General features: G+C 41.4%; 1 protein-coding gene and 1 long non-coding RNA gene across 26 annotated transcripts in view; both read right to left on the bottom strand.

The window, feature by feature from the left end:
- Positions 1-2935: 2935 nt before the first annotated feature.
- On the bottom strand, positions 2936-8737 carry LOC144461881 (uncharacterized). Its single transcript, XR_013490467.1, has 2 exons — positions 8329-8737; positions 2936-3078 (listed from the first exon to the last, which is right to left on the bottom strand). It is a non-coding gene; the product is annotated as an uncharacterized LOC144461881 (long non-coding RNA).
- Positions 8738-13922: 5185 nt separating this feature from the next.
- tns1a (tensin 1a) overlaps positions 13923-19637 on the bottom strand; it is a 114705-nt gene continuing 108990 nt past the window's right edge. For 20 of the 25 annotated variants that reach the window (XM_078165668.1, XM_033616161.2, XM_033616166.2 and 17 more), the window contains 11 exons: positions 18871-19418; positions 18692-18778; positions 18326-18454; positions 18151-18246; positions 17986-18063; positions 17765-17836; positions 17285-17311; positions 16746-16914; positions 15127-15195; positions 14993-15022; positions 13923-14838 (listed from right to left, as the gene is read on the bottom strand). In XM_078165668.1, coding sequence (XP_078021794.1) covers positions 14709-14838; positions 14993-15022; positions 15127-15195; positions 16746-16914; positions 17285-17311; positions 17765-17836; positions 17986-18063; positions 18151-18246; positions 18326-18454; positions 18692-18778; positions 18871-19418 — 1435 coding nt within the window. In that variant the 3' untranslated portion in view covers positions 13923-14708. The remainder of the gene's footprint in view (positions 14839-14992; positions 15023-15126; positions 15196-16745; positions 16915-17284; positions 17312-17764; positions 17837-17985; positions 18064-18150; positions 18247-18325; positions 18455-18691; positions 18779-18870; positions 19419-19637) is intronic. The other 5 variants (XM_033616165.2, XM_078165672.1, XM_078165677.1 and 2 more) reach the window with 2 other exon arrangements.

Raw genomic sequence — 19637 nt, 5'->3', positions numbered from 1 at the left:
ACAGACTATGACATTTTTTATTCGTCTTTTTGTGGTAATTCTTTTTTTGTCACTTTGTGTCTCTGAGGCAATTGTGTCTCATTGTAGTCATTCTGTGTCTCTTTGTTGTCATTTACCCCCTTTTTTAGTTATTTTTTGTCTCTATGCAGTTTCTTTGAGTCCCTCCCTGGTTAGTGCCAATTAGTTTGAGTGACATTTTGCAGGTGAAGACAAGGGGGGCTCCTGGTTCTGTGCCTGGTAGGCTGGTCCAGTAATCCATCCAAACTGCACCTACAAGTAGGCCAGAAGGTGCATAACCAGTGTTGTGAAATGGTTGTAGTTTTGTTAGGTTAAGGTGCCAAAACTATGTGGTTAGGTTTAAGAAAAGATTGTGGTTTGAGTAAAAATAAGTATGTTTGTTAGGTAATGTAATGTGACAGACTTATGCATGTCAGTTAATTTAAGTCAATGTTGACTTTAAGTTTCACATGGGACACAGACAGCTGTCTTCTGGGTTAAAGTCCTGTGTCCCAATCATCACCTCAGTCTCCTCCCTTTGTGGACTTTGTCACTCTTTAAGCAAGATTTTAGTTGTGCATCAGCTCTACACAGAGCCTACACCGTAGCCTATGAATGTGGCCTATGCCGATGTGAACATTTATACTTTGCAGTGGTGTGTCTGCATCACTCTGTGGTTACACCTCCAAAACACTAGTCGGCGTCAGGGTTTCTGTGAAGTGCTGTTAAGTTTAGTTGATTCAAGTACACAAATCAGCTTCACTATAACTCGCAGCATTCACAGACAAAGTATTTGTCTTTTGCTGGACACATTTTCACCACAAATACAACATGCTAATGTTTTTAGCACAAGCCTATGGCATTTTACATTGTATAAATTAGCCTAGCGGCTAGCGGAGATTTCCTCTACTCATATATGAAGCCAGGATCAATCACACAGAAGACTTAAAATGCTATTTATTTGGAGGCTTTATTGTCTTCACAATTTATTATTTATTATTTGTGAAATCAAAGTAAAGAAAAGCTTCCTTTAAACTGAGGGAAATGGTTTCAGCTCACAAAAATAGACAGGAGGTCTGTGTTGCTGCAATGGGCAGTTACATTTCTGGGGAGGTGCATGTCAGGCTATGACGTAGGGTAAGGAATAGGGTCTACGTCAACGCAGAGCCAGCACCGTAGGTAAGGTGTTGATTTGACACTGAAATCCCATGTTACAGTATACTCCATCACCAGACCTCCTCTTTTGTTCCTGTCATAATCACTAAGGCCATTAGATGTGGGAGGTAGAGTAGTGTGATACTACCTCAAATTTATGCTGCAGATGAACAAATAACAGCCATTTAATGAGCTAATAACATTGGTAATGGGCATTTAAAGTGACACGATCAGAGACAATTACAAGGAAATCTTGAATTTTAAACTACCTTTGTGGAAATTCTTTCACTGCTGAAGGAACGAAAACAGAACATGGTAAAAAGGAAAGAAAATATTATGAATAAAAAAAAGAGCACATACCATACCGAAGATATACAGTATCATATACATAGCATCCTGTTAATGCGGAACTCCTACTGTCCTGAAAGAATTCCTGCTATGCTGGACTCCGACAGATTTACAAGGTGCAGTTTACAGATCAAGGAATTTACAGCATATACAGTACGCAGGGCGTGTGAATGTGCGTACTTTGTCTGTCTGGTTCTTCAAACTAATTGATGTGAAATGAGAAAAAGCAGAATCGCTATCCAAGGTTTGTAAAAATATGATGTTTTAAGAGAGAGGAGGAGATATAAAGGCATATTGCGATAGACACTTTTTCTGCAGTTTTCTGGCAGCTCCATCTCTGAATGAATGTGTCGAGGGGTGTAAGTTCCACCATGGAGGAGATCGTCTCGATTTTTATTGCCATTGGCAGAATTCATAGACTAAATAATGGTTGTGTAATGGAATTGGTGCTGCCTTAAACATGGGAAATAAATGGTGGTGGTCATGTTCATTCATGCTGGTAATCATCACTGCCTTTTCAGGAGAAAAAAGGCAAAACCCACTCAAAGCAAAGAAATGAGAAACTTTGGAAAGACATTGACTGTGCTGCATCGATCCAAGATTTAAAACCACTCGTGTGTGTCTGTCTAGTGCACTCAACATTTTGACACTGGGCAACCATTGAGGAGAAATCACTACTGCTGTGGGAGCACATGTTCGCCTCAGGAGGAAGTTTCCAGCCAGATGAATCTTCAAGTTAAAGGTTTCTTTTCTTTCTCTCTGTTTTGGAAAGATGTCCAGAAATAAGATCTCAGATGTGGAGACGAAAAGGCGCCTTGTACAGTACATGTGACATGAATAATATCACCTAGGAAAAGTTTTAATAAAAGCATGTGAAACAAGTTATGCAGGTAACCCCATACATTTTGGTTCTTCAAGGCTGGCCTGAGGTCAGGCCCTTCCCAAATACCCCGGGGCTCCTCAAGGGCCACGTCGTAAAAAGAATCACTTACACCCGGACATGACTCAAGTTTTGGAGTGTTCTCATTTACGTCAGTTTGTGTTTTCTCCCAAATATAATGTGCTGATACCACTCTCATGACTGTACGCTAGATATGAAACTGGAGCCAATTAGCTTAGCTTAGCACAAAGACTGGAAACAGGGGGAAACAGCTAGCGTGGATCTGTGCAAAGGTAACAAAATCACCTTCCAGCTCCTCTAAAGTGCATTAACTTGCTGTATGTTGTTCAGTCTGCAGAAAAGACAAAGTCTTCGTGTGCGTGTGGTGTTATGAGGGCGGCGCCAGGGGCGGATTATGAGATGAAGGGCCCTAGGGCTCAGACATGTAAAAGGCCCCACCATCTCTCCTACATGGGACTCCCTCTTTTTGGTTGCCCCTTTGTATGTGGTATAGTACAGTGAGAACTGGACCCAAAGGTGTAACTCAGACAGCTGTTCAGTTTAAAGTGGATTTATTTTCAATAAAGCAAGAGGGGGTGTCTTGGGTTGATCCAGGGCACTCAGGGGAAACAGGGCAGGCAGGCTGAGCAGGGCTGGAAACAGGTTGGCAGGCAAACGGATGACCAGTTTGTGTGGATCTGAGGCACAGAGAAAAAGGTTAGGGCAAAAAATCCAAGCGTAAATAAACAGTAAGCAACAAACGGGCTGTAGTGAGTGCCTTGCAGGGTCTGGCAGAGACTGGACAGCAGAGCCGGGGTATTTGTACTGCTGGAGGTTGATTATTGGATGGCTTTCAGGTGAGCAGGTAGATTGGCAGCAGGAACTGGTGCTTTTTGTTCTTTTCTTATCTTTTTGCTTTTCCCTATAGTTATTTTGTGTCTTTTTGTACAAGGTTTTTGTTTGTGTGTTTTTTTCTGGTCTTTTTGTTTCTCTTTGTAGTCATTTTGTGTGTCTTTTTGGTGTTTTTCTCTCTTTTTGTCATTATCTTGTGTCTCTTTGTAGTGGTTTTGTTTTTTTGAGTTAATTTTGTGAATTTTGTAAGGTAGTTTTTGTCTTTTGGGGGTATTTCTGTTTACCTTTGTAGTTATTTTCTGTGTTTGTGTGTGTTTTTTGGTTGTTTAGCCAGTTTTGTAGTTATTTTGTGTCTCTCTGTAGTAGTTTGGTGTCTCTTTGAGTAAATTTAATATTTTTTTGTCTTTTTGTTTCCATTTGTAGTTATTTTGTGCCTTTTTTGGTTGTTTTGCCCCTTCTGTAGTAATTTTGCAGTTTTGTAGTTTTTTGTGGTCTTTTTGTTTCCCTTTGTAGTGGTTTTGTGTTTTTATTAGTTAATTTTGTGATTTTTTAAGTAGTGTTTTGTCTTTTTTTGGTCTTTTTGTTCCTCTTTGAAGTCATTTTGTGTCTTTGTGTTTGTTTTGCCCCTTTTTGTAGTCATTTTGTTCCTTTTTTGGTTGTTTTGCCCTTTGTTTGTGTTTATTTCATGTGTCTTTGTGGTAGTTTTGTGTCTCTTTGAGTTAATTTCGAGTTTTTTTTTTCTGTTGACGTTGGTGAATATTCTCAGTCATTCAGGTCATGGTAATCTTAAGTGCTATATCGTAGGTAACCGGACTTGCTTGAGTTTCAAGTTTCACCTCTCTTCCAAGAGGCTTCTTCAGTTCGAAATGGACTGGTGTGCAGTTGCAGGCTTTATACTCTGTGTGGGTGTAAAGCCTTACAGAGTCATTAAGGTCACATGTGAGATCTTAGTCTTAGACGCCGTTTACACGTTGCTGGCTATTTTCATAAACAGACATTTCACCGTCTCCGTTTTCAAAAAGATCTTTGTTTACACTTACCCGTGTATATATACACAAGAGCATGCCAAACCTGTAGGTGGCAGTGTAACGAGAAGGGCCCTAGGGCTCAGACATGTTTATCTCCATTTATCTCAGTTTACATGCAAACGCGCAACCGGAGTTTTCCAAAATCTCCACTCTGGCCGGAGTTTTTAGAAAGACTCGTTTTCAGAGGAGAAATCTCCGTCTGCGTGTAAACGAAGGGCACAAACGAAGGAAGATGTCTCCGTTTATCAAAATCACTGTGTACATGTAAACGGCCTCTCAGAGTCATGTGAGTCGTTGACCCACCTGGCCATCACGTGTGTCATTTGGGTTAGTTGGGTCCAGGTGTGTGTTTTTCTTTTTGTTTGTTATTTTTTGACTCTTTGTTGTAGTTTTGCCCCTTTTGTAGTTAATGTATGTCTCTCTCTTTTTTTTTTAGGTAGGCTACTTTTGTTTCTCTTTGTAGTCATTTTGCTCTCTGTGTTTGTTTTGGCCCTTTTGTACTTATTCAGTGTCTCTTTGCAGTGGTTTTGTGCCTCAGTGAATGAATTTTGTATTTTGTCTTGTTTGGTTTCTCTTCGTAGTTATTTTGTGTCTCTTTAAAGTTCCTTTGCATCTCTGTGTTGTCTTACTGGGTTTCTTCCTGTAGTGTGTGTTAATTTGAGTGACATTTTGCAGGTGAAGTTCAGAGGGGGCCTTGACACTTTGGGCCCCTGGTTCAGTAATCCATCCATGGGTGCCGCCCTTGGCTTAGCTAACACTCATCTGTCGAATTGTTGAACTTTTCCCTCTAAATTCAAATCACTTGGCCAATCACAGAATTCAGTAAGCCTTGTTAAAACTTAAACATGTCTCTAAAACCACAAAATAAGTACAGCATATATTTTTGTGGCAGAGACAAGAGGAAACATCCTTATTCTGATCCTGGCGGGATGAAACCTGCTTGTTGCCTTCCAAATCTGAGTCTATGCTTGACTGAGATGCCTCATAGTCTCCACTCAGTCTCGTAAAACTTGACCCTTTAAAAGCCGTATTGGATTCGAATCCTCACACGACTCTGGATATCTACGTCAGCGCTGCAGATATAAGCACTGATTAGTGCTCTGCTGCACAATCATTGTTCCAGAGAGATTTCACACGAGCGTGAAGCTAAAAGGGAGTCAGTGAGCTGTTGCGGGGACACGACAGGAGTCAAACGGGCCTGTTCTGTTGCTTTGGCAGACGAACAGCTGGCCTGTTTCAGAGCTCAGCGCTCTAGCTGGCCTCTTTCTGACCAACATGTGGATGTGAAGAGAAGCCCAGCGTACCGTTTCCACCCATAATTAGCTTGCACTGTTATCTTAAGGAAATCCTCAGGAGCCATGAATTGTTCAAACTACGGATATGACAGGGGTTAGGGGTGTTTTCCGCAGCAAATGGGCTAAATCATAGCTTCTCCTGAGAAGCTGGCAGAAACTAAAGAAGAGAACATCACTGATGAGCTTTTAATAATTTCCTAAAAGATTCCTCTTCATCATCATCCTGACAATATTATCATGTCATGGAAGTTTGGAGGCAAGGCAATTATGCATTTAACATCACTTGCAATAAGCACCTGCTGCTCGGCTTTGTGAGCAGCTACAGAAGATTAAACCCATCACTCTCATGTAATCTGTTTTCTATACTAAGCCCTCTTTGGGAGGTAAAAAAAAAAGAAAAAAGTATGACATAGAGGAGGTGGAGTGCAAACCAAAACAAGCAGGTTGATTTTTCCATTTGATAAAAGCAGAGTGGGAATTTTCCCTTATTTGAATATTTACAGTCCAGTGGCATCTGTGTGTGCAGGGGCCAGGTTTTTCCGAATGACCGGATCTGCGTGTAGGAAGGTCATACCTGAGTGAGATGCCATTCACAGACTGCACACATTTCCACTGCGCACTTTGGCTCACTTTAACACTGGGAGGTTCATGTTTTGGCCATGTGTTGCATGAAAGTGACATAAAAGAGGTGTATGAACTGTAGTTTCACCATTGAAATCACTTCTAAGGAAAAGAGATCAGAATTGAGTTTTAACTTTCCTACTCACTCAAAGTTAAATGATTTATTAACTAAAAATTAAAGATAAGCATTCCAACTTTGATGTTGGAAGAATTGCCATAAAGTTGCCAGAATAAAATGTTGGCAGTGTATGTTTCTGCAAACCATGGATATGTTATATTTGTACTTTTCATTATGTATGACTTAGTTCAGATTACATGTATATGAGCTGAGTTTGTCATCAGGAGGAGGAGGGGATGGTGGATGGTATGTCACCTTGGCAAGATGGCTGCCAAGCTGCAGACGGAAGCAGATCACTGTTCGAGGCCAGTGAAAGCAGGTTGTTTTTTTTTTTTTACTTTGGTTTGGGACATTTCCAGCCGTGTTTGTTGCCACCAAACTGGGTCGTTTTTGGTGACAGTTCAGTTACAAATGCGAGTATTTTTTAACAAGAGGTAGGGACATTTCCAGTGGTGTTTGTAGTAACAAAAGCAGGTATTTTCTAACACTGGTTCAGGACTTTTCCTGCCAGGTTTGCAGTGACTAATGCGGGTATTTCTTAAAAAGAGATGGGGACATTTCCAGCGGTGTTTAAAGCAACAAAAGTATGTATTTTTAACAAGAGGTTGGGACATTTCCAGCTGTGTTTGTAGTTACAAACATGGGATTTTTTTAACAAGAGGTCAGGACATTTTCAGCTGTGTTTGCAGCAACAATAGCAGGTGAGAATATATTTTGACAAGAGTAAGGGACATTTCCTGTTGGGTTCGCAGTGACTAATGTGGGTATTTCTTAATGAGAGTTTGGGACATTTCCAGTTGTGTTTGTAGTTACAAAAGTGGGAATTTTTTAACAAGAAGTCAGGAAATTTTCAGCTGTGTTTGTAGTTACAAAAGTGGGAATTTTTTAACAAGAAGTCAGGAAATTTTCAGCTGTGTTTGCAGCAACAATAGCAGGTGGGAATATATTTTGACAAGAGTAAGGGACATTTCCAGCTGCGTTCACAGTGACTAATGTGGTATTTCTTAATGAGAGTTTGGGACATTTCCAGCAGTGTTTAAAGCAACAGAAGCATGTATTTATAACAAGAGGTTGGGACATTTCCAGCTGTGTTTGCAGTGACTAACGTGGGTATGTCTAAATGAGAATTTGGGGCATTTCCAGCCATGCCTGTAGTGACAAAAGTGAAATTTTTTAACAAGAGGTTGGGACATTTCCAGCCATATTTGCAGCGACCAAAGCAGGAAAGCTTACTTTTTAACAAGAGTTAAGGATATTTCCAGCTGTGTTTAAAGCAACAGAACCAGGTATTTTTAATAAGAGTTTGGGACATTTCCAGCAGTGTATGTAGCAACAAAAGTAGGATTTTTTTTAAATGAAAGTTCAGGTCATTTCCCACTGTGTTTGAACAGACAAAAGGAGTTTTTTTTTTTTTATATTTTCAGCCCTTTTTGTAGCGACAAAAGCAGGTACATTTTAAACATATTAATCATATTTTCCTAACTCTAACCACATTTCAACCACAGCATTCTATGGTTTACAGAAACATACAAAGCCAACATATATTCTAGCAATTGGATTGTCCCCAGAGGATGACTCCTCAAGACTTTTGGGATCTCCTAACTCATGTAGGCACCAGTGGATCACAATTTCTGCCTATCAAGTAAAACATCTTGACATCTACCCGATGGATTGGCAACATTTTATACAGACTTTCATGATTTCCAGATTATGTGTCCTAATGACTTGCTCCCCTGTCTTTTCAAATAGTGCCGCCACCACCATCACTGCACTCTGTGCCTGAAATAAATCTGTCCATTGCTATTTTAACTCCTTGGAACTGAATTTGTTAAAACTGAAGACACACTGGAGAAATGCTTGTGTTTTAGTTGACGAGGAAAGTGCTAAAATTGCTTCGTCAGTTGTATTTGAGCCTTGGTAGATCACAGGCCACAGATTCTTCACACTTCTTTCTCTTGCCGCATGTTCTTTGGCGTAAAACACCTCCAGCACACCAAACTTTAGTCTGGACGTCACTCCAACACAGCGGCTTACCTCCCAGCCCTCTTCCATCCAAGCTGATTTCAAAGCACAGAGGCATCTGGTCCTGATTTTTAATTCAATGAATTGGCCGTCCATGGAACCCCAAGCCACCCGGTATCAGGGCAAACGCTAACCGCTGCGCAGCTGATCTGTCGTTTGAACTTTAACTGTGTTTTTATTGCCTTGACAGATTCTATGTTTTGACTTTGCTTTGTTTTCTCTCTGTTTCATGTTATTGAAATGCAAAACTTATTCTGCGCACAGGGGATCTCTTGTAAAAGAAAACTTTGCTGTCAATGGGATTTCCTTGTTCAAATAAAGGTGTCAAATCAAATTAAATCACAGCAGCTGCGGACGGTACTGGGAACATGCCTTCCATCCACAGCCTGTTACCTACACATCTGTCCATTTTGAGTGTGAATATATATACATAGTGTCTGCGAACTAAGTGAGAACCCAGCCAAGAGACCCATGATGCACTTGGTGAGAGTGTACCTCCCTTACAGCTCATAATGTGTCGCGGAAAGACCGAGAGTGACAGTGCGTATGTAATTTGTCAGGGGGAAGTGTGTCATGCATATTTGGGAACTTGAACACTGTCTACAGCCGTGAGAACCTCATAGAGTTTTGATTATATTTCTTTATTGCCTGTCTCCATGTCTCATGCCTCTGACTCTCACTGGTCTCAGGCGTGGTGGGGCTCGGGGCCCTTAGACTTGGAGTCAAGCGCCAAACAAACAAACAGACGGGGCTACTGCTTGGAGAGCTGCCTTGTTGACTCTGGATTTCCCCAAGTGGCTCGGTGGCTTGGCCACAAACACACACCTGTTATCAATTTGTTTGTGCTTGTATGGTAGTTAAGCTCTGGAGTATTTTGTGCTCTGGATGTTGTTGAAACTTTACAACCAATGGGAAATTAAAAAGATAAGAACTAATAACCATCTAAAAAAGAAACAAATTACTAAATTAAAAATAGTAAAAATAAAAAAATACTTTTGTAGGGATGTCAACACTAAAAGTTGCAAACACCAAAATATGTTGGATAATATTGTACATTACTGAAAAACCACAAATGTCACACATGTATATTTATCTATCATATCAACATTTCTAAAGTGATGTAGTATATGAGCTGACTTTGACATCAAGAGGTGAAGGGGATATTAGAGGGTGCAGATCAATGTTTGAGACCAACAAAGAACAAAACCAGTTGTGATTCAGTGAGTTATTGTCGTGTTTCCAGTGACTTTTTAGGCACCAAATATGTTGCTGGTTTTCCAGCAAGACACTGCTGCATTTCCTGCCAGGATAGTGCCATGAATATGGTTGTTCTTTTACTGAGATGTTGCTGTGCTTCTTGCCAAGATGATGCCATGCAAAGCAGCTGTTTTTTCCCAGGACATTGCTGCATTTCCTGCCAAGATAGTGCCATGAATTGGTTGTTTTTTTTCTGAGACGTTGCTGTATTTCCTGCTGGGAAAGTGCCACAAACAGCAGTTGTTTTTCACTCAGACATCGCTGCTCTTCCTACCAGGATAGTGCCATGAAAAAATTTCTTACTGAGACATCGCTGCATTTCCTGTGGGGATAGTGCCATGAAAAGCAACTGTTTTTTTCAAGACATTGCTGTATTTCCTGCTGGGATAGTGCCATTAAAAAACTGTTGCTCTTTACTGAGACATGGCTTCTTTTCATGCTGGGATAGTGCCATCAATGTAGTTGTGTTTTTACTGGGACAGCACTGCCTTTCTTGGCAGTATAGTGCAGTGAAAAAATAAGTTGCTTTTACACAGACATCGCTGTGTTTCTTGCAGTGCCATAAAAAGCAGTTGTTTTTTACCAAGATATTGCTGCATTTCCTGCCAGGATAGTGCCATGAATGTGGCTTTTTTCTGCTGAGACAAAACTGCATTTCCTGCCGGGATAGTGCAACGAAAAATTTGTTGTTTTTTTTACAGAGACATCACTGCTTTTTTTAGCGAAACACTGCGGCTTTTCCTGCCACATAATGCCATGACAAGCCACTGTTTTTTTACCAAGACATCGCTAAGTTTCCTGCCAGGATGATGCAATGAAAAAATAAGATTTTTTTTACAGACATCGCTGCATTTTTTTGCAGGGATAATGCCACAAAAAGCAGTTGTTTTTCACTCGGACATTGCTGCTTTTCCTACCGGAATAGTGCCATGAAAAGCTGATGATTCTGACTGAGACATTGCTGCATTTCCTGCAGGGATAATGCCATAAAAAGTGACTGCATTCTACAGAGACATGAATGCTTTCTCTGCGGGGATAGTGCCACAAAAAGCAGTTGTTTTTTTCCTACGACATCACTGCTTTTTGAGCAAAACTTAAACCTAACCACATGGTAACCGCAGCACTGTTGAAACATAAAGTTTGAATATGTCTGCCACATAACAAGGTGCAAATGTAATGTATTCGTGGTTTGCAGAAAGAAGCAATGCCCACATTTTTTTGGGTGATTGGGTTGATAATTTTCTGAGACTCTGAACATGTTCCCCCCGAAACTCAATAGAAATAGAATAAAAGAGAAACAATACAAAACCAGATCTGCAGCTTTGAGGGACTTAAACGCAAAAAGACTTGACCTCAAATCAATAAATGTTGAAATATGTTGCATATTTTTGCCTTTTGGAGCGAACTTTAAATTTTAAATTACTGATCACCGATGTCCTAATCTGCATTCCAATATTTCCATTACTTAGAAAACACTTGGCAGCAGAGCAAAGCACATCGGGACATGTATCTTTTTCACTTGCTTCAGTTTGTGCCTTTTTTTGTGCCCTGACCTCGTCACCTGCAGCTTGGCCTCACAACCAACACGATATGCATTTAAATGCAAATTATTAACAGGAACAAAAAGATTTCAAAGAGATTACACAGAGGAAGTACCATCTAAAAACAGGCAGTGGTCTGACAGTAAAATAACGTGGCGGGAAGTGAAGGTGAGGAGGGCAGCAGGTGAACCAACGGTCACATGTGCCTTCAATGCAAAGTTGTTTCATATGAGAGGAAGGTTTGGATTTTGAACAAAGCTTTTTCTTATGCAAGTGTGACTAAGACCTTGCTTTAACCCTATGCCACATTTTACATATCTGAAGCACCTCCGAACATGAGGGACACACACAGCATGTTGAGCCAGCTCCTCTTCAAGTGAACTCCCCCAAGGTGTTCCACATTAAACCTAACGAGCTGCACACCTGACAGAGAAGCTGCATGATGAGGGACTGAGGTTGATGTTTGGAAAACAAAGGAAGGAATGAAGGAAAAATAATTTAGCATACCATCTAAAAATAAGCTTTTAGCAGGGAAACATGAATCAAGATCGCTTTAGAACCCCTTTTATCAAGCCACAGAAACCAAATGAACACCCACATAGCTTTAATGTAACTGATTTGTATTGCTTTAATGTTTTTTTTCTCCTTAGGAACAGGTAAGCCATGACAATATAATGTAAATGATAAGCGCAAACAAAATCGGAGACCCTTTTGTACATTCATAATAGCACATTCATACAACAAGTCCCATCTGTACATAGGGGTCACAGAAATCACGTCTTTTTCACTGACACAAGGAGGCGCTTGACTCAAAGCCAAGAGGTAGAATGGATTTTTAGATTTTTTAGAATTTTTTTAAGTTAGAGATGAATTTTTTGGTGTGTTTTTTTTTTTCTCCAAATGACGTTAGTAGTCGATTTAAGTGCACTGTACCTCTTTGCTTTCAGTAAAGGGCCACCATACATTCCTCCATTCATTAACACTGACTGTGCCTTAATGTGATGATGCGACAATGAAATTATTTTTGAAAAACATGTCAGGAAAAAAAAAAAAAAAAGAATAAATAAGAATAAATAAATCAGTGACTTTTTTGAGAGGGCCCGGAGAAGACACCTTTGGCAGTCTGACAAAGCTGTGGCTGTAGAGCTTTAGCATCATGGTGAGACAACTTCATCTACCTCCAGCGATGACACCAATATAGAATTTTCTTTTGGTTTTGTGAATGTAAGTGCTTCGTTTACACACTTCCAACTGGGGCACGGCAGACCTGCTCTCTCTCGAATAGGCGACGGAGCAATTTTGGAGCTTTGAGACACCAGTAAAAACAAATCAATAATAAAAAGTCCATGCTTTACGTCATCTGCAGATGAATGTCTCGCTGTATGGGCCCCTGTTACATGACCAATAATACACATTTCTGTGTGTCCCGGCTGGTTGAGCTTTCTTAAATTTGCTGCTAAAGCTGAGCGAGGTGTGTGAAGAATGGAGTTGAACGTAAAAAGCGACATGCAGCCAGTCAGCATAGATGTAAAGTGTTTGAATCTTTGGCAAAATTATAATTGTAACTGTCATGGGTGCATACAGCTGTTTTCATATTACATTTGAGGTCGGCTTCGGAACTTTTTTTCCTGCTTCCCTTTTCTAAAATGTCTTTACCTTAACGTCTACCAGCTACATTTGCTTCTATGAGTGTGTTTCCTGCTGCTGAAACACACTCAAATGCTTCTGTCCATGCAATTCTTCTACCTCATTCATGCCCTACCTCGTTCTGAGAGAACGCAAAAATGAAAAACATGACGAGCCAAAAACAAACATATACATGTACAAAGTAATGTACACCATATATTCAAACACATTTCAAAATCGTCAGACTTTGAAATCATTAGCCAAAATAAGTATATATTTTTTTCTCAACCCATTAGGTAATCTTCTTTATCTAGACTGTACAATATATGTATATATGAGTAATCATGAGGGACCAAAGCAACAAAAATAAATACTTTTTCGCTATGTCACCTTTCAAAGTAGTATATCTATGTACATTTATATCAATATCAATTTTCCTTAGCTTATTGTGAATGGTTGAGCGTGTGTTCAACAAGCAGGCATTTGCGCACAGTGTGTGTGTTTTTTTCCTTTGCTCTAAAAGGTATCTAAATGTAAATTTCGACAACACTGTGGAAGGAAAAACAAAGACCGGACTGTCCTTGGTACAGTGAAAGGTAACCCTGGCTCAAATGGACCAAAAAATAAAGAAAGTAAAAATATAGCATCTCACCATCATGTGACTACTTCAACAATGGGGTTTGTCTACTTCTTTTCAGGACTCTGAGGAGAGTACAAAAAATGTTGTCTATTTCATGCAGTCTTTGACAAGTCATACAACCTCAGTGTCCCAAGGTTTTTAAGTCATTTTTAGCACACAGCATAGAATGTTTTCAGTGATGTTGAATGTAGCTATGAGGGAGGGTGCAATTTGGGACAACAACATGCATAAAGAACAGTGCATAGGTCCAGGTCATTGGGCCAGTCCCTGGTGATTTCCAGTGTGTTTCAGTGGCAGCGTCTATCAACAGATCCACTACTGCAAGCAGTTGGTGATGGAGAGGAAAAGGGGGGCAGGGTCCAAGCCTGAATGAGTGGCGCCATCTTGTGGACAAACAGTCTTCCTCTCTCCGTCTGCCATGCTGTCAGGAGCTTGCTGATTTCAGGAATCCAATAAGCGAGTTTTTAGAGAGAGATATCAGGCTTGGACCGGAGGTGATGCAAGTGTGCACTGACACAAAGTGCTGCGACCTTAGCATGGTGTTCTTTTTTTTTTTTTTCAATCTCTTTTTTGAGTCTGGTTTGCTATGCGCAGTTTAAGATCAGTCATTGTTTCACTGCAGAGCCCTTTCCAACACACAACAGACCCGGAAATGACCACTCTAAGGATTTCACAATGATTTTTGTGGAAGGTAGAAGAACCAAGCTTAAAGATCAAGCTAACATGCATAAGGTCTTCAGACACTGTTTTGCTAAAAGCCATCAAGGCCAACTTTTTTCCTGAAGACGAGTTCAAGAAGAAACCGTATTTCTTTTCTTTTTTTTTGTTTCTTTTTTGTTCAACACTTCATCTTTTGAAAAGAGGAAATAATAATGGCTTAATAGCTACATCATTCTTGCACTTGTATTGCAACTACCTTTGGTAAATCAATCAACGAAAACGACAACAGAAAACCCTGAAACATACGAGTCCTTACATGTTCCTCGACTGAACTTAGCATTGTTCCTTTAGTCTTTAGCTAGCATTTTTCTTCTAGTACAGGTTCCCCTGTTAGTAAATTTTCTCCCTTCGATGGCCTCCATGTTTGTCACGTTCACAGCTCCACACCACACATCCACTAGCGCCACTCTGGATCCACACCGAAATCCTTCAAATAGAGACTCTTCCAAAAAAGACAAACCAGCAAGGCAGAGAGAAAGGAAAGAGAGAAACAGAGACAAACCAACAGGAAACAGAAAAAAAAGGACATCATCGAGTCCTGGCGAAAAAAGACACCAATGACGAAGGAAGATTTCAAAATGGCCACTGCCATTTGGATGTCAGGGGTTTCACCGCTTCATCATTTTGGAGGCAAAGCTGACGATGGCGGAGGCAGGCTGATCTGGGTCCAGCTCAGCGAACAGGTGGCTGACATTGTCTGTTGTGCTTCCTTGTTTCCTTGCAACGAATCCGAAAAGCCTGGTGGGATTGAGTGAAAAATACCCAACACTTAGTAATTTTCGAGCAACAAAATAACCTTAAAAAGCAACCAAGATGTGTTTGGAGGGTGAATTAATTTTCTGAGATGCATTAGATACCTATTTATCCGAGCTACAAAAGTATCTAAACTTACTTCACTGAGCCACCTCCTTCTTTGCCCCACCTTTGGAAACAAAACACAAGATTTTTATTTTAATAAAAAAAAAAAAAAAAAAAGGTTTTTGTTATTGATGCTGGCTTGAGAAATATGGTCTTGAGGTTTCTTACTTTCTGTCCTGGGGATCAATGTCACAGTAGGTTACCGTGTTGATGGGATAATGTCGCCTGAAGAAAAGTCTGCAGAGGAACACACAAGCGTTTTTATGAGTGTGTTCAGCAAAGAACTAGTTTGTGTATGGGGGGTAATTAGTGACATTCTGCATCTATTAAAGCCACCATGTGACACTTTTATGTGATCGAAACAGCCTTGCAGTTACTCAGTGACATCTTAAAAATCACCACTTGGGGGCGCCAAAGTAAGACTCTTTTTGCAGTCTTTCATGATTTCATGTCTTTATCATTATGGTAATCACTGCATAAGGCTTGCTGATTTTCAGGCTACATTTTTGCCAGTTTCATTGAATCCTTATAGAGTTGAAAAGAATACTAGTGTGATGAAAGTCAGCACACTGGCCATCCAAGCTTGGGTGTTGGGTGTGGCGCTAACAATGCCACTCCATAAAAAACACAGTTACAGAAACTACAATGAGCAAAACTATTGACATCAGGCTCTTAGTAGACCCCAGCCACCAAAATGGTGGCAGGATGACCACTCCTGATGACAGCCGAAAGGAAATCAGAAGTGCGAAAGAGGGTCTACTAGTGCCCAAATCCAAGATATGCCTTGGAACATGGAATGTCCGAACCATGTATGAGAACACCAAGACAGCACAAGTCCTCAGTGAGATGAAAAGATATCGCCTGGACATAGTGTAGCCGTCAAGTTCAGATTCACAGAAGTCACAAAATAACACAAATAAACAACCAATCAAGGCAGTGGTAGACTAGTCTCGCTCACCAGACCTTTCTCAAGAAAAGAAAGGTCTGGCTGGGCCGACTTTCACTTTAAGATTGGAGAAAAAACGCCCCAGCTGCTTGTATTTCTTTCAACCAATCACAATCGTTCTTGGCGGTGCCACAGCAACGGTGCGCTTGCAAAAATATTGCCAGGGGGAAACAGGTTTTGGTGTAACACACCCACAAAAATATCGCCTACAGGACGCGAACCATGGCAGAAAAATGGCTACATCCCCGCAAGATCAAACACCGCAAAGGTTAGTAAAGGACGTGTTGAAAATTGCAACCGGAGGTGGTAGGGTGGGACTTCAGCGGGTGGCTCGTTCCACCCAATGAGAGGCTGATCTTTGCAGCGAACTTCCGCCCACTCAGGCTAGTGGTAGACAAGCAGCTCCCTTGTTCAGGGATGTAAAATTACTGTTCTTGTCAATGGAGTCTGGCTTTGAAGAGAGCACAGATGTGTTTCACCTTTAGTTCAGTTTCCTGTTGGTAAGGCCTGTCTCTATGAGAATTACTGAGCATACGACTGAATAAATGAGACTTGGATTGTACTGCATAAGTAGTGTGATGGTTTGTAAATAAAGGTTTTGATATAGTTTTGCTGTTGTTTAAAAAATCATCAAGAATTTTCTCTGTTTTTGGATTCTTTGTTGACTGTTGAGGCATGAGAGGAAAACAAAGTTTTCTCCATGAAGTCAGTGTAACACTGAGTAACTGATATACAAATGGTCATTTTGGGGTGAAGTATTCCTTTAAAATCAGCTTATGACATTGTGAGAAATAACACCATCTCAAAGGAAAAGTCAGGAGTTCTGCATGTGTGGACTCACTTCCTCTGACTGTCAGTGAGTGTGATGCCCTGTGTGGACACTTTGAAGTGAACGGTAGTGGCGGCAGGCAGAGGGTTGGTCGCCAGAGTCTGACTGATCGCCTTGGCAATGGCCTGAGGCCCCGTGAGAGACTCCATGTCCACAGAGTTGATGTAGAGAACATTGCACGCTAGAGGTAAACAACACAGAGGCACTGATAAATAAAAACAGACAACAGAGGAAAGCAATGTGCATGCGATGTAAGGGGACGGGAGCTGCAGTGAGGAGTGTTTGAAAAGCTTCTACTGTTGTGTAGTTAAGTTTCTCATGCACTGCACAGTCTCTAACTAGATGAGCAGCTGACTACGACTCTTCACGTATTGTGCATGCATTTCATTTTTTCCCCCAGACTTTCATTTGAAGGTTCATTTTAAGTTGCTCTCAAATGCAAATAAAATGCAGAACCCTATGAAAGCATTGTTTCTGTGAGAGCAGGCATCATCACATTCACATTCAGTATAAGTGCATGATGGAGCAGAGCAGTGCAAACCAGTATTTACCATGGGCGTCCTCGGGAACTTTCTGAACTGTAAGGTAAGCAATTAACTGATTAATGAAAGGCTTGATGTAGAAATTGCAATATTGTTCTTTTTGTTGGAGGGTCAATGTAAAACTCTAAGCTGTTGGAAGTTACATGGAAATTCATTTAATCAGTACTGCTGCCTGACTATTTCTCTCTCCTTAAGAATATTCATGGTTACTTTCGGAAGTGATGATGGAAGCTGAGCTGGCACTGTGGGACTGCAGTGTAAAAACCAAACTGCAATCTAGCATCATCACAGTTAACCATGGACTGTATATGCATTGTGCTAACCGAGCTGGCAGCTAGCCATATATGGCCCCTTCTGGCTCCAAAAATCCAAGGAGTCCACAAACCATTGGGTGAGGTCACAGTGGCTACTGTACATCCATCTTCATATACAGACTATCATAAACCTGTGAAAACCATCTCTCTGCAGGTGAACTGCAGTGAAGCTTACCTGCTCCTTGCTTCAGAAGTTCAACAACTGGATCAGTAGGTGTGGCGAGCTCCAACGCCTCTTCGTTTGGGTCTGTGAGTGACAGAATACAATATAGAAGAACACGTAAGATCAATCATATCAGCAACAACTTTGCAACACTGATTACAACAAACAAACAGCTGCTTCGATTGCAATTAACGCCATTAACATTCATCTATAAATGAGAAGGTAGAGCTGACCTTTGGCGGGGATCATCAGCTTGCAGGGCAGAGCCAGCGGAGTCATCGAGTGTTGGTACACCAGAGCAGAAAGACAACCTGCAAACATCAAGGGATCTCTCTGTTAGAGTGGATAACTTTGATATCAAATGAAATGCTGATCGATGAGTCACAAACAGAGCTCACCGAAGTAGGGCTCATTGGGACAACCCTTCAGACGGACGCCTTTGGGGCTTGTCTCAATCAGGAAGTGCCTCACCAGCTCATTAGTCATGTCACCAACTTGAAAAACGTCACAAAAAAGAATCAGATACCCTGTTTCTAAATAAAACATTTACTCTATAATAGTTAATTTCATTACCTTTTTTGTTCTGTTGGATGGTCGGTGGTGGGCAGGCCACCTTCATGGCCAGGCCGTAGGCTCCACGGAAGGAATGGCTGTCCCTTATGATGAACGCCCCGGGCTCTCTGTCCTTCAACAGATTGATGGCTAAATGAAGGAGAGAGGAAGAGACCAAGGAGGTGAACAATGAGAGGAAGAAAAAGGGAAATGGAAATAACCAGAAGATGACAAAAGGAGGGGCATGAGAGTCATTGACAAGAGGACAACAAAGGGACAAACAGAAGGGCAAAGAACATTAAGGAGAATACACAATCAAGTAGAGTACGACTGTCATTGTTATTTTACTCATAAATTCATGGCAGTAGGTTGTGTGAAATATCTAACCTTGCTCTCTGGTGATGTCTGGCTTGTACCAGAACTTGGACGTGTCCTGGACAAACTTGACATTCATCTTAATGTCTGGATAACCATCTGTTTGAACAGAGGAGACAGGAAAAATGATAACTGCAGAGGACACAAACATTCTGTGAGGTAAACTACCATGCCATGTTTCTGCGTCTCACCATATATGGACTTTGAGACGTCTGGGAGTGTGTGTGTGCCAGACAGGTTTGGCGTGCTGCCACCGCTAACTGGCGTTAGGTTCTTGTTGTCCGTCCTCTCTGCGTCTCCGCTAGACATGTGCCTCTTCTCTGGCAGCTGCGGGGAGACGGGGAAGGCAGGCGTGGCCAGTGGCTGGGCGCTCCCCTGACGTGAAGCAGCTCCAATCTCATCAGGTGTGCCGTAGCCGCTCCCTGCCATGCGGCGCCCCATCAGGGGGCTGGGAGGCACGCCAGCGCCTGCTGTTTTAGGGTTTCGGCCAATCAAAGGGCTGGAGGGGATGCCAGGGGACGGGTGTCTGGTCAGTGAGGGGCTGGCTTGACCCAGGCGTCTCTGGAGGGCGGGGCTTGGTGGCGTGTTGGTGGCCACTGTGCGGTGGAGGGTGTTGGGGCTGCCGGGGACGGTGTGGACGCCCATGATGTTGACCTGGGAGCCCTCGGGGGAGGCGGGCCTGTGAGGGTAGGAGGAGGCGGGGTTGTGCGGGGCGCCATCTGAAGAACCAATCCTCCTTCTACACACAATAAAAGCAAAAACAGACTATTATTTTCCTATCTGTATTCTGTATTAAGAGTCAACACCTTAACTGTTATTTACAACAACATCACAACCATATCTGATATGCAGATTGACTATAGATTAGTTCAATGGTTGACTGTGTAATTATTTGACCATTTCTAAATGTGTAACACAAAAAGTTAAATTATACTCAACTTTCTTTTTAAAGAAATTG

Source organism: Epinephelus lanceolatus, chromosome 24 (assembly GCF_041903045.1).
Source record: "Epinephelus lanceolatus isolate andai-2023 chromosome 24, ASM4190304v1, whole genome shotgun sequence".
Taxonomy (NCBI): domain Eukaryota; kingdom Metazoa; phylum Chordata; class Actinopteri; order Perciformes; family Serranidae; genus Epinephelus; species Epinephelus lanceolatus.
The sequence above is the reverse complement of the archived record's forward strand: the minus strand, read 5'-3'. Positions and strand labels throughout refer to the sequence as shown.